Source organism: Neltuma alba, unplaced genomic scaffold, assembly GCF_004799145.2.
Source record: "Neltuma alba isolate B1F8T4 unplaced genomic scaffold, ASM479914v2 tig00012834_pilon, whole genome shotgun sequence".
NCBI classification, from domain to species: Eukaryota; Viridiplantae; Streptophyta; class Magnoliopsida; order Fabales; family Fabaceae; genus Neltuma; species Neltuma alba.
In genome coordinates this window covers 16320-30777 of record NW_021637223.1, presented here as the reverse complement: position 1 = coordinate 30777, position 14458 = coordinate 16320, and the positions used below count along the sequence as shown (strand labels likewise).

The window sequence follows — 14458 nt, the reverse complement described above, 5'->3', positions numbered from 1 at the left end:
AATTTTTCTTTATCTATATATCAACAAAAATATAACTTGATTTACAAAGGTTCTGAATTAAAAATATTCATTTTTAAACAGATGAATTTTACAAAATATGTACTACTACTCTGGTACTTGATCTATGATGTAATTAATTTTGATCAAATAGTTAAATTAATTAATAATGATGCTCCTCTGGTTCTAAATATAACTATTTTGTAATGTAATTTACATTACAACTAGTCTTATATTTAGAACAAGTGAAAACACTACAAAATAGGTCTTATATTAAAACTAACGGAATATGTATTTTTTTTATACATTCTAAATATTTTCTTAATTTTCTTTCTCCATCTCCTACTTGATTATTGTTGGGAGACTATCCATAGGATTGATTTGAAAAAAATTAATAAATTTATATATAGAATTAATATCAGCTCTTCAATTAACTCCCACGTGAGAGTAGTAACATCTTGGCAAAATTACAATTAGATCCCATCTAAAGGAATTAAATACAAAAAGGTCTCTTAAAATCATGAAATTATTTTGAAGTCCCAATGAATCTTTTCTGCAATAAATTTTATTTGTTTAATTACTAAATTACTCTTTTTTTTTAAGTTTGCATTGACAACTAAAAGAGTAGTGATTGACAACTTAAGGTGCAAGGATTAATAATTATTGTAGCTGGTTTGACAATACATTTTTCAGCATATCACAAAATGTAACGCATGAGTTGTCAAACCAGCCGTGACAATTATTACACCCTAAGTTGTCAACCACTGCTCTTCAGCTGTCAATGCAAACTTAAAAAAAAAGAAGGTAATTTGGTAATTAAACAAATAAAATTTATACAAAAAAGTCTCTTTAGACTTCAGAATAATTTTATGATTTCAAGAAAACTTTTTATATTTAATTCCTTTGAGTGAGATCTAATTGTAATTCTCCCTAATGTCTTCCTTGGTACAAAACTCGCAGAATACGCAATACTGGCCGGGAAACACACATAAACAGCGGACGTGGAAAGACATGATCCAATTGTTTTACACACGCGCGCATGTTCAAATTTGAAACTAGATGTGTTTTTACACTTTTGTTATGAAGCGTTCCAATTAAAAATAATATACATAATTAAATAAAAATTGCATACTACATAATTAAACTATTATTAAATTGAATGCTTATACTATTATTATCGAATGCTTATCTATTTATCCTGTCAACCTTGTCAAGTTGATCTCCGTTATATTCTTTTTTTTATTTATTTATTGGCAAAGCATATATCCTTCGATTAGATATAATCATATTTGAGACACTATCGGATCCTAAATATCTAAATCTCTTAATACAGATTTGAATATTATCTGTATGTTTTGAGGAATTAGTTCTTCCCACTAAGCCCAGTCCTAATTAGTTTTTTTATACCTAACTTGAACTGATTGATTGTCATTTGCGTGATGACATTAATACTGTTCCACTGAAAGGCCCATTTAAAACATAACTTAGCATCCACACGACTATAGGCCGTTAGGCCTGCCTAATTAACCACCTCCCATTATATTATCGTCCCATTTTTTTATTTCATTCAGTGGCTTGATGCGGTATTCGAATTTCAAAGCCATATTTCATTTTAACAATTTTTAAATTGATTAGTATTTATCAAATGGTGGCAGAACCCCCTCTAGAAATGCACATGTGAAGGCGAGTTTTTGGAATTTAAAGAGGAACAGTGAAACCTTCTTGATTTAATTAAGAATAATAAATCAGAAATCTATAAAGAAATAATTTTTTTTATGTCGCCGACACCAAAATTCCTTGTTTTCTCTAGGGAAGTTCAATAAATAGTAAAGGAATTAAAATTTTCACGAGGAAACGGAGATTCCCCTTACGTGCGTCCATGGATAAAATTCTTTGAGAGAAAAAATAAAGAGCAGCTTCATCGGATTCTCCTCATCCATGTGCTTTTGTTGTCAATCCCTTCATGTGTGTTTCCTTTTGCAGGACACTTTCAATCTCATCCTTAAAATAATTAAACCTTACATGCATGTATTATTCTCCATCCCTAATAACGTACAAATCATCCATCCTTGGATTCTCATACTTGATGACTGTACTTTTTTGGATTTCTATTCCTTTTGGGGTAGCGTAAAAGATAAGAGTGACAATGATAACCACACTTCCTTCTTAACCTTTCATATTGATATTTGTTAGGTGATGTAACTTTAATCCTGTAAAGTGGTCTGGGCTCTTCTGATTAGTACTTGAAGAATGTATCAGTAGGGTATGGTGGGATCGATTGGAAGATGAGAAAGAAGAAGACAGCTTTGCAGGTTTAAAGATTAGTGTGTCGATGACAAAAAGGAAGAAAGCAATATTAGGGATTAAAGTTGCAGAAGGAATATTCAAAAGCTTGATCGTTCAAAAAGTTCCTTCCTTTTCTAGTTTCATAATTCCCTCTGCTTCTACGAAAAAAGTCCGTTTGATTTGGCTTCATTTTGAATACCACTTTAACCTTTTGAGGAACATGTGAGTTATATCATACTGATCATGAGTTATAGTCAATTAATCACCTAACCAGTGCAGATTATTATGTTGGTTTTGCTGTATACTTTTCTTTGACATCCGAAATGGTCAAATTAATTAATTATATAATAAAACCTTCATATTTATCCTAATCAAAGCTTCACTATCGGCAACACGTACAGCACCGGCAAACAAGAGAAATTAAAACGAATAGAAAGCAAACAGTTAGAGAGCTTGCACCTGATTATTAGGGTAAATACATATTTCTTCACTCTTCAATAATTACTGGACTGCAAATTAAAGTACCTATAGTCATAAACACAGTAAACTAAACTGCACTGAGCTGAACTGAACTGAACTTTAACAGTCTATGTGGGGTAGATCACAGCTCAGGCCGATACATTTCTAAGAGAAGAAAAGAATAACTCTATATCAGGGGTAGAGAAAAACGCTATTGGGGATCTAATAGATGAGAAGTTTGGATTACCCTTGGTCTTCTTCGGAGCAGGTGGGCATGATAATATCTCTGGTATTTTGAACCTCTCAGCCTTTGGAGTACACATCCACTTGACATATATCTTCTTCTTTATCGTTTTCCTCCTCTTTCTTCATATTCTGATCACCAGCGACCAGTTCATGGGTCTTTGAAGGAGTTGCGTACCCAGAAGAAGGCCTCGTCGTCACAACTGATTCTTGCTTCTTCTTCCTCCTCTTGGTCGTCGTCTTCTTCATCTTTCTCTGATCAACTTTCTGCCATTTATTATCGATGATCTGAGCCTTTGCAGAAGATGGCGCCATCTTAATGCAGAGATTAGTTATGGCGAAAATCTTTGTTGGCAGCGAAATATTCTGATTGATTCTGAGGCATCAGAGAATTTTCATGCCGAGGGAGTTTGAAAAGTTTCTTCTACGTCACACGTAAATCCAAAAAAGAAAACACTAATACATCAGTAACTGCTACCACTAGCTTGAAAAATATCAAATTTTATACTGAGATCTCTCTACCAAATCCTTATAAGAAAGAAACCCCTTTTAAGAGTCCCTCTCTATGCTTACATGAGAGCTCGCCTTTTTGCTCCAGGTCGTATTATAAGCTTTACCCTACTAACTGAATAGATTATATATAAAGCGACAATATGTGGAAAAGGAGATCGAGGGAGGTGGGAGGGAGTGAGAGAGAGAGAGAGAGAGAGAAGCTAAAGTTATATATAAAGCAACAATGGAGGGGAGCTGAGGGGGAGACAGAGAGGAGAAAGACGAGCTTTCCTTTTAACAAGTGTAGCCTTTTCAGGTGGAAGATCAAATCAGGAGAAGAGAGATAAGTTTTTGTTTAGGTTAATGTATGTATTAAATAATAACGTAAATATGTATATTAAAAAGTGTGGAGCATCGTATTTTATAATATACTGCTGATGATAAGCATGGTGGAGATTAATAAATCCCAGCAGCCAATTAACTAATAGATTGGCAATAGAGTGATTACCACTGTTTTTAACAGAATCATTGTTAATATATACTACTATAGAAAATAGAAATGATTTGATTCATCACTATAATTGACCTGAAAAAATATATTAATTAATGATGCAATTATGGCTGTCGGAAAATATTTTTAATGTAAGGTTTTAGTTGGTCAAAACGATGATATTCATTCGGCAAATTAAAGTAGGGACCCTTTGGCAGCCCGCAATTGTCTATATTCGGCCATGATAGATAACCATATCTTAAAGGTTGAAACTTGTGATCTTCGTTGCATCACCCAAATTAAAAGTACACTAATTATAATCTAAATTGCGTTTACCTAATACATTCTTAAATGAAAGGGGAAGTTACCTAATTGATGTACCATCTTATCTCTGTGTGTATGGATATGTTCTCCCAATCACGTGCCATTCGTGTGCTGCTTGATTAAATCATCGTGGGTTGGGGGCAGTTGTTCTTAATAGGCCAAAAATAATACTAGGCCAAGAAAATTTGCATATATGACCACGCAGTCCCGTGATTTTTAAAATGTCCGTTCGCCCCCCGCTTTTATTTCTTAGTTTTCATTTTTGCCCATTTTGGTCAACGTTCGCCCACTTTAGTTGTTAGAACGAAACAAAGCAGCATCTGGGCCTCAGGTTCCAAGAAGGCATTTCATTTGGGCCTCTAGTTTCGAGCAAGTATTTCGCTTGGGCTCGTAGAAACAGAAAATAGTTTTGGACAAAAAAAAGTGGGGGAAAAACGAAAGAAGAAACAAAACTCAAAAAGCACGCCCACCGTGGGGCTCGAACCCACGACCACAAGGTTAAGAGCCTTGCGCTCTACCGACTGAGCTAGACGGGCTTGCGACTTTTAGTATAATTTTATCTATTCTTATTACCACCCCAACGGACTACGTAATTCACCAGTAATGAGATGTGATTCGTTTCTCATATTTTATAATATACGGATCTCACTTGATTCATCACTCAGTTGGATTTGCTTTACAACAATTCTGCAAAATCTGATTCTTCGTGGGTAAACAGTTCAGCCTCGGATTTCCTTTTGATTTTTAAAATCTTTTTTCAACATGAAAAATAAAAAATCCTCAGCGCTTTTCTTGGTCCAAAAGGCAGAATCTGTCACTGTACCAGCCACTAGAAATTGCATCCACATGATATCTGGTCAGCAGAGTAAATAAAAACTTGAGTATTTTCTTTTTTTTTTTTGTGGAAAAACATCTGTTATCCTTACAGGAAACCGCCACCACACCACGAATCAATCCAGAAATATCAATGCATGTTGCATAAATGAATCTGAAACATAAGGTTGAACAATGATCAGAAGCCTAGTACCTCAATGTCCACCAGATTGAACAATGAAACTTTCTATTTAGCCTACGTTGACCAGGAAATAACAATAAGGAATACACGTAACTAGAATACAACAAATCTTTGAACGTTATGTGCTCGAATGGAGAGATTTAGCTTCAAACAAAACCTGAAAAGACATCGTGGTGTTCACAGTTCAGTTCACAGTCACCGCCCCATATAAAGCGAAGGCCAGAGACCAAAAATAATGGGCATGGCCATTTCCATTTCTCATCTAATGTTAGTCCTAAACCTACTATACACATTGAATAAAAGGGGAAATGAGGGACGAAAACAACAGTGAATGGGCATAGATTCTAACAAGTTCAGCAGGCATTCACACTACCGATTCTGAATCATACTTTTTAAGTATCATCATCTTCTAGCAATGGCCTCTGGACAGCAAAAGGAGGTGGTGGAAGATCAACATTCAATATACCATCTAGCACTCTTGCCACCTCCCCCATTGAAGGCCTCCTCCGTTCGTCCATTTGAAGACACCAGAATATTATTCTCAACGCACGTTCTAGCTCCTCTGAATCGATTTCACCATCAATTCTTTTATCAACCACATTGATGGATCGTCCTTCTATCCATTGTTCATGTGCCCACCGGCAAAGATCCCCAGTGTCTTGACGCCCAGATAACAGAGTTAATGCCAGCTTGCCAAAATCCTCCACATCTTTCTCAGCTGAAGAACCACAATATGATGCCTCACCATCTGCTCTTGCAAACCCAAATTCAGTTACCTTGGCCTCCAAGTTTTCATCCAGTAAGACATTTGCACACTTCAGATTGCCATGGCTAAGAAACTCCCGACACTCGGTGTGCAAATAGCAAATGGATTTGGCTACACTTGAGCATATTTGAAGTCTCTTTTTCCAAGTTAGCCTCCTGCAAAGAGCTGAATCACCAAAGAACTTATCCAAAGAACCATTCTTGACATACTCGTACACCAAGAATCTGTGATTGAACTCACAACAGTAGCCCTCCAGCTTCACTAGGTTCTTGTGATGGATGCTTCCTATTTTTGTAACTGCGCTCCTGAACCTCCTTTCTTCTATGCTGGCATTCAGATTCTTAACTGCAACCAAGTGATTGTCTTGCAGTGTACCCTTGAACATATTTGGACCGATTTGGTTCTTGAAATCCCCAGTGAGGCTCCTTATCTCTGGGAAGGACAACACAAACAAACCCTTCGAAACGGGGCATGTTAAAGCTAAAGTAACTTCTTTCCTAGTGATGTTTCTTCTTCTGCAGATCCAGAAACCAATTCCCAACTGTATGATGGCAAAGACGAAAAAAGTGGCAGAGGCTGCTCCAATCAAACAAGGAACACAAAGTGCTGGAGGCTGTTTGGGAGGAGGTGAATTAACAAGACCAGGATTCACAGCTAATGGACCTGAACATCTCTTAACAAAAGATACCGAGGTTAGAGATGGATCTGCAAAACCAGTGACATACTTAGTTTTCTTTATTGAGCATTGAGCACTCCCATCATTCAAAAAGGTTGCAACTGTACATTGTGGATCATTCAAACACAACTGCTTGCAATGCTGCAAACTACTTATGGTGATTGAATCTTCAGGTGGGTAAATTCCATATAGAAATGTTTTCTCATATGTAAGCATATTGATGCCAGATTCACATGCCTCATCGTATGGAACCAAACATTTGTTAGGGTCAGCTAACTCAAACGGGCATCGGCAATCAGCAGAACCTGAAGCACTTAAAAAACACATACCACGTTGACCACAAGTTGCAAAAACCTTGCACTGATTCTCAACAGCCTGCCATACTGATTTCCATGATTGTAACGTGTCTATCCATGAATATATGCGCAGATTGCCATCCAAATCAAGCCTAAGAAACCTGTAATTCACTGATTCATTGTGGTCTTCACCAAATACTGACCAAACAGGTTTTGAACTTTGGTCTTGAAGTTGCAGGGCTCCAGAGGTTGTGAGACAAGCACTCAGATTTGCGATAGAAGGGCTATCACTTGTCCAATAGGTAATATTACTTTCCCATCGAAGATGTAACTGTCCCGAGCCATTCAAGTAAAGACTGTAGTAACTAGATGTGGTTTGCTTGCTGGCAGCTCGAAGTGTTTGATGCACAGATAAACTCTGCCCTGGGACTAGTGTATCAGATGGAGTATCAAAACTCTGCCAAACAACACGTTGCTCTCTGTCTATGAGCTCAAGATTGCCATTGTCACGGAAGGCTGCTGAAACTACAGATTGGTTGGCAGTTCCACTGGTCCATACTACTCCCTGTAATGAATCAAAGAGGACTAATTCCCCTTCGGGGGTGAGTTGGAAATACGACATGCTACCCACAGTGACATGAGCTCCAGCAACCCAGACCACAGTTTGTTGGCTAAATGGCATAGACTTTGAATTGAAACGTATGCCAATCCTGAACTGACTAGGTTGATCTGAAGTGTTAAAGAATCCTAATGCAAAATCACCATTGGAGGAGGCCCAGCTGTCATTGTCAACCACAGAAAGTTTTGAACCCAATGGAATTTCAGAAGTGAATGCTGAACGTAGCAAGAGGCCAGCGAAGATGCACAACAAGAATGGCGATCTAATCAGACACAACTCCGGTTCAACCATATCTAGATATGCTCAGGGAAGCAGCGCTTGTGAAATGGTGATGAGAAAGGTATCCCCTAACGTGTCATTCACCCGTATAAGTTCAGACCTTGATAACTATAACACCTGCAAAGGGATAAGGTAAATGCAGATGTTATTATCAAGCCCGAGTGTGGTTTAGTGGTGCAATGGTAAGAACTCAGACACAATTTTGGATTCAGGAGAACAAATATGACGGATTTTGATATAGATTTTCAAAATGAACCAATGGGAAAGAAGATATACAAGATCTGTGGAGCCTGAACTGAAAGAACAGTCAGCAACTCTGATTCAAGAAGCTGCCACAGACTGCTGCAATGAACATTAGAGAAACGAGGTTATGCTACTTAACATGGGAGCTCCATAACTTTTGCAAAGTATCTTGAAATTGGACAGTGAGACGGGAGATTCTCAAGCAGAAGATCTTTTTTCTTTCGTTTAAAAAAGGCAGAGATGAAATTGATTGCCATTCAAAATCAACTTTGAGCAGTAAGGGGGCCCAAATAAATTACACCAGTGACAATGAGGAGCAAAATTTTGAGACTGCAATCATCCTTCAGTGTTCAAAGTGCCAAGACAGTGATATATTATCAGCAGAGCAGCCTTGAATTCCGCAGATTAATTTCAATAAAAAGAAGAGTAAAAGAGATACCAAGAAAACAATGGAAAGGATGAACCGACAAAGCCGATTTTCAACAGGGAATACTTTGAATGGGCACGAAATTACAGAAAGCTGAAAAAATATAGCTTACCATTTCTGAGTATGAGAGAAAGATCTGAACAGATCAACGACGAAGGGAAGCTGACCCTCATAACAGACGAATTTTGAGCTTCGACGCACCAAAGCTCAAGGTCCATCCCTGCGGAAATTTTCTTTTTTTCTCTGGGGAAAGTTTCTGGCACCTAACTATTCTACAAAGGGAGCGAGCTAGAGAGAGGGACTTTCACAGAGAAAAGTGAAAACTGTGCCTTTTATTCAGCTGACTGCATGGAAAGTAGTGAATGGGGATAAAAGGAAGGAAAAGGGGAGGCTGCTGAAGACGGTGGATGCTAATGGGTTTAGATTTGGAGTAGAAATGTAAGAGTGAGAATACAACGGGAATAAAGATATATAGGAGCAAATGGGGTTAGGGAGCTAGGGAGTTAGCCGGAAATACAGACATAGAGGGAGAGTCGCCGGAGAAGATGAAGTGGTCGAGAAGAAAGAGGGCGTTGAAAACATCAGAATGTGAGGCAGCCCCTACCCAGAGAACGAAAGCGAACAAGTGGATTTTACTGGAATTCTCCTTTGAACATGCTGCTAGTAACATAGTATCTGCTACCGTGACGAGCGTGCATATATTTTTCAAAAAATACAAAAAAATTAGTATCGAAAGCAAGCAATGACTAATTTCAATTTACCCAATAGAATGAAATAACAAAAATATCTCATGATAATGTAGTGAAATTTAAGCAGGCAAAAAAAAAAAAAAAGGTTTTATTTTGTGTATTTGAGTGTGGAGTGGGGACGATGGAGGATCTGAGGGCGGGATCGGTCTCGGAGAACGCAGGAGCAACATGTGACCCCTAATGCCTTATTTTTTTGTCTCTTTGTGGTCACTTTCTTCAACTTGCTTTGTCCTGTTTTTCTCCTTTAAAAACAAAAATAAAAGAAAGTGTGACTTGTTTTTAATTTTTCCCATTTGCCACACAAATTAACAGCACATAAAACCAAAATCTTCATGATGAAAATGCATGAACATGAGTAATACAGTTTCCTCTCGCAACCAATATTCTTCCTTTAACGTGAAGCCACATCTGGCAGTCAAAGAATCTGATTATGAACCGCGCATCTTCCCTTCTTTCGTTAGCCCTCTGGTCTCTTTCTTCAATAATTCCAATCTGTGATTACAATTATGACTGTTAATATGAAATAAGATTTTCAGAGCATTGGTGAGTTATTTATTGATATCAAATCAAATCACCAATACAGAATGCAATTGTAATTTGACATTCTTTCACTGGCAAGTCAACTAAATTGCCCACTGGTTAATTTTTAATTCAGCGGAAGACATACCTCTCTGAGATGGGGGGTTTTTTTTTTTTTTTTAAAGATCTTTATGATCTTGGAAAAAACCTCATGACATGGGCTGGCTGAGAAAAGGAATGATGAAAGCTATAATTATTGGATTTGAATTTGGATTGAATAAGAATAAAGTGAATGATCAATACAACTTGGGGTTGGGAGGGGGCAATATGGAAACAAAGGCTTGCAGGAGGTGAGTGGAGGAACAGTGGTTTGGAAGTCAAAGGTTGAATGATTAAAGAAAAGGAAAAGGTAGGCTTTAAAAAAAAAGGCAGAAAATTGGATAATATTGAAAGGTGAAAGATTCTGCCTTTTTTTTAGACTAAAAAATAAATAAAAACAAAAGTCCCAACTTTTTGATGAAAAGAATACAAATTAAATATTTCGAATCATACGTGGGCTGCATGCAACTCTAAATAAAGCGCCCTTCCCCACCTCCGCCCATTATGAACCCCTCCGTCCATAAACCAATTCGAAACCGCGAATATATTCTGCAAAACGCTGCGTTTCAGACCAAAAGCAATGGAACGCAACCGTAAAATTATTTCCCCAAAAAAAAAAAGTCTTATCCTCCGATGCTGACCATCACCGTGCTAAAAATCACAGAACTCCCATATTTAATATAAAAATTAAATGATTAATTTAAATATATTAAGAAAATTAATTAAATTAGTTATTTATAATAAATAAGTGTTATCTTCTCTGAAATATCATTACTAATTATATATATTAGTTAAAATTACTATTTGATAAAACGTATAATTATTATAAAATTTGTCTCGGAGGAAAATAAATATCACTTGTAGTGCTTTTCTCTGACTGGAACTTGGGAGGCAACAACGAACAACGTAACGGGCCCCCGGTTTAACCATTCTCACGCTTTCATTTGTTCAACAACTCCCCGTGATTCACTCATCTCCCTACGTGCGTTGAAATGTGAGTTTGCTTTCTTTGGTCATATTTATAAAATACATTTTAACCAAATTACATAAATTTTGAAGAAAACAGGTTATTAAAATTATTCGATGGTCTTTGTGTTTTTTCCCTCAGAACTCATCACAAAGCCATCTTTCGGATTACATTTAAACAAAGTCGTTAAACAGTGTTGAAGCTCTTTCTCCTCTTCTGCACATGAACTCAACCATCCAGGGCCTGTTTGAGTTATTATCACTTTCACATAAACAAAGATAAAAGTATTCACCCATACTTTACTTGAACCACGATTCTAAACAAGTCCCGGTCAACTGCTCAAGGAAAAGAAGAAAAATGAGCAGCCAGTATTATACGTGATATATGTACAGTAGAGGCTGCGGCTTTTTGACTTCACGGCATCATTGAGAAGTAAGATTCTACACGAACACTTTGTTAAAAGGCTATGCTTTACCTTCATCCGGCCTTTTGAATTATATGAAGCCACCCTGTACTCCTGGACCATTCTCACGAGAATCCAAAGAGAGTTAGTGCAAAACTACTCCTTGGTCCCACAACAATAATCCCGCTCCTTTTTTTTTTTTTTTACCAGCCCCAATCATGTTGACTTTAAACTACGTTGATTTTGATTTTGCCCATACCTCTCTGTCCATCGCGCTTTTATTTTACTCAGCACTTACTGTATAACGGATACGGCTAGTGTTGTCCCACAAAAGAATTTCAAGTTGTATTTTTGGCCTGACAAAAGTTTTGGAAATATTCCCCACATTTCAACCAGCTCCTGAAAGGCGTTAATGATTTTGTCTTTTAAGGTAGAACAAAGATATTCCTAAGTCGTATTAGACTTGAAACTAATTCCTTTCAAACCTATAATGGTTAAGGAATATCCCTTCCAATAAGTGTGTTAATGATTTTGTTTTTGTCTTCCAAGGTACCGCTCTTTTATTCTTGTGTCCTGCAATGTCTCTCCTCTTCATAAAGTTCCCGATACATCACTCTCATAGTAGTCCATGACTTTGAGGTTTCATAATTTTGGTGCATCTTTGATTCCTTTTCTATGGGTCTCACTCTCAGCATGCTCGCCGCCTCGTACGCGCACTTGTTTCCTTCTCTCTTCTTTTATAAGAGGTGAAGAAGAGAATGTTTGTCTGCGTCTCTCTCGGTTATGCGCAAGATCTGTTGTTTGTTTAAACAAATGGGCCTCAGGCCCAAAATATATGAGGCCCGTGGATATTGGATTAGGTGTGGCTTACTTCTCGTTCTATAGCGCAGTTCGTAGCCCCCGCCAATCCAGCCCATTCCTCGGTTGAGTTCTGAGTCCTTCTTTTTTTTGTGCACAAGGTTGAGTGCTGTGAAGTTGCATGCAAGTGATCTGGAATGACACTTATGCCCTCTGACGGAGTGATGCGGGATGAGGATGGAGTTTGCATAATCATCTCCTAATTATAGGATGGAGTTTTAACACTCTATTTTATTTTATCCATAATCATCTCCTAGTTAATTTTTTTCCCAACATTATCCCTTCTTAATTGGTATGTCTTTAATTTCTAAATATAATTTATTATCTGATCATTAATTTCAATGAGGATTAAAATTGAAAAGTTCTTTTTAAAAAAAACTTGAATATATTAAATACACCCACTTAAAAATGGTAAAATTAAACAAATCTTAAAATAGTGCGATCGTATTTTGAAATAAATGAAAAAAGAAATTACTAATTAAGATTAGAAGGTAGAGTTTTTTCAACGAGGAATCAAACAAATTTTATACAACTATTAAGAGTAGCCGTCGATGCAACCAGATCAGGACAGCTGTCAATTAGAGAGTAGAATGGGTCCCACGACGATAGCCACGAAAATGGGACCCAGAGGAGCCGCCCTGTTTTCCACGTCGCATTCCAATCCTCACTATTAAAAAACTAGAAAAGTCCACTTAACCTCAGTTGAAAAATTGCGATAGGTCTTGGCCGAGAGAATTAAATATAATTTTTTAAAAAAATTATTAAATTATTCTGAAGTTTCAAAAAAATCTCATTACAAAAGATTTTATTTATTTTATTATCAAATTACTCTTATTTTTTTAAGTATGTATTAACAACTGATAAAACAGTTGTTAACAACTTAAAGCGTAACGATTAACAAATATCACATAAGTATTAACAATATATTTTCTCAGTGTATCATAAAAATATAATATATAAGTCGTCAATATCTACGTAATAGTTGTTAATCATTACATTTTTAATTGTTAACGACTGCACTTTTACTTGTTAATGCATACTTAAAAAAAGATGAGAGTAATTTGATAATTAAACTGATGAAATCTCTTATAATGAGGTCTATTGGGACTTCAAATCAATTTGATAATTTTAAAAGACTTTTTTATACTTAATTTTTTTTAGATAAAACCTTATTGTAATTTTTCTTATTGTTATTGTTGTTGGTGCTGTGTCTACTGCTTTCTCTATCACGTTGATAATAAGAAATTATTACCTTCGGTTCTTAATATAAGATCTTGTTTGATTTTTATTTTGGTCATAAATATAAGATCCCAATCTATTTTGTCTCTCATATTTATACATTTTTTTCCAAGGTATTTCTTTTGACAATGATAATTCTAGCCTACACACTTAATTAGTAAGAATATTTTATGAAAGATAACACCTATTTATTCCAAATAACTAACTTAATTTCTTTAATTAATATCTTCAAATTAGTCAATTAGATATTATAATTAAGACTGAAGGTAGTATTTTTCAATTATAGACGAAATAAACGCGGGCAGCCCTGAAAAGGTGTTCCCTAATCTATGACATAAGCCAGTTGTATAAAAAATTTTAAACCGCGTTGAGAATAACTAATATTTGTTTATTAATGTTATCTTTAAAATTAACGTTTAAATGTAATTCTTCATCTTTTTCTTCTCATTCGCAGCCTCATTTAATACAGGTAAGAGTAAAAAAACTTAAGATAAATTTAGAGTTAACTATCATTTATAGTTCTCACGAATTAGTTAAAATGAACAGAATGAGTATATATGAATTTTTTTTTTTAACAACTGTTGGAGCTCCAATCTAAATTTGCCCGCACTATGCTCATCTCTAACGCGAGTATGTCCAACTCGCATCCCTTGGTTCATTAACGTAAACAAACCAATTCCATATTATTAATAAGAGTTAGTCTAATTAGTATTATTTGAAAGATCATGAGTTTGAATCTTACTGTCGATATGAGAACCTTGTTGATTGACAATATGTGAATATCTCTGTAAGAATGCTCAGTTTGAAGACATATTTTGACTCTGGTAAACTTTCAGAACTCAACTCATAAAAATTTTTGCTGACAAAAAAAAAAAAAACCAACACCATGTTTTGGTTGGATTTGCTGTTTTATGTTCATGTGTAATTTATTAGAAGTTACAGCGCGCGCGCGCGCTGAATTGGATGAAGAGGCATGGCGTTACCTCTTCATTGCGTTCGTCGTGGAATTTAA

The 14458-nt window shown here is 36.1% G+C and overlaps 1 protein-coding gene and 1 non-coding gene across 5 annotated transcripts; both read right to left on the bottom strand.

Annotated features, from left to right (window-relative positions):
- Positions 1-4754: 4754 nt before the first annotated feature.
- On the bottom strand, positions 4755-4827 carry TRNAK-CUU (transfer RNA lysine (anticodon CUU)). The gene has a single exon. It is a non-coding gene; the product is annotated as a tRNA-Lys (tRNA).
- Positions 4828-5514: 687 nt separating this feature from the next.
- LOC114731444 (G-type lectin S-receptor-like serine/threonine-protein kinase SD3-1) lies at positions 5515-9281 on the bottom strand. 4 transcript variants are annotated; one of them, XM_028918612.1, is made up of 3 exons: positions 8725-9281; positions 8219-8284; positions 5515-8059 (listed from the first exon to the last, which is right to left on the bottom strand). In XM_028918612.1, the coding sequence occupies exon 3, from the start codon at positions 7952-7954 to the stop codon at positions 5699-5701; it is 2256 nt and encodes a 751-aa protein (XP_028774445.1). In that variant the 5' UTR covers positions 7955-8059; positions 8219-8284; positions 8725-9281; the 3' UTR covers positions 5515-5698. The 4 variants fall into 4 exon arrangements, with proteins under 4 accessions (XP_028774445.1, XP_028774443.1, XP_028774444.1 ...); XM_028918610.1 differs by having other exon boundaries at positions 5515-8284; XM_028918611.1 differs by having other exon boundaries at positions 5515-8281.
- Positions 9282-14458: the final 5177 nt, after the last annotated feature.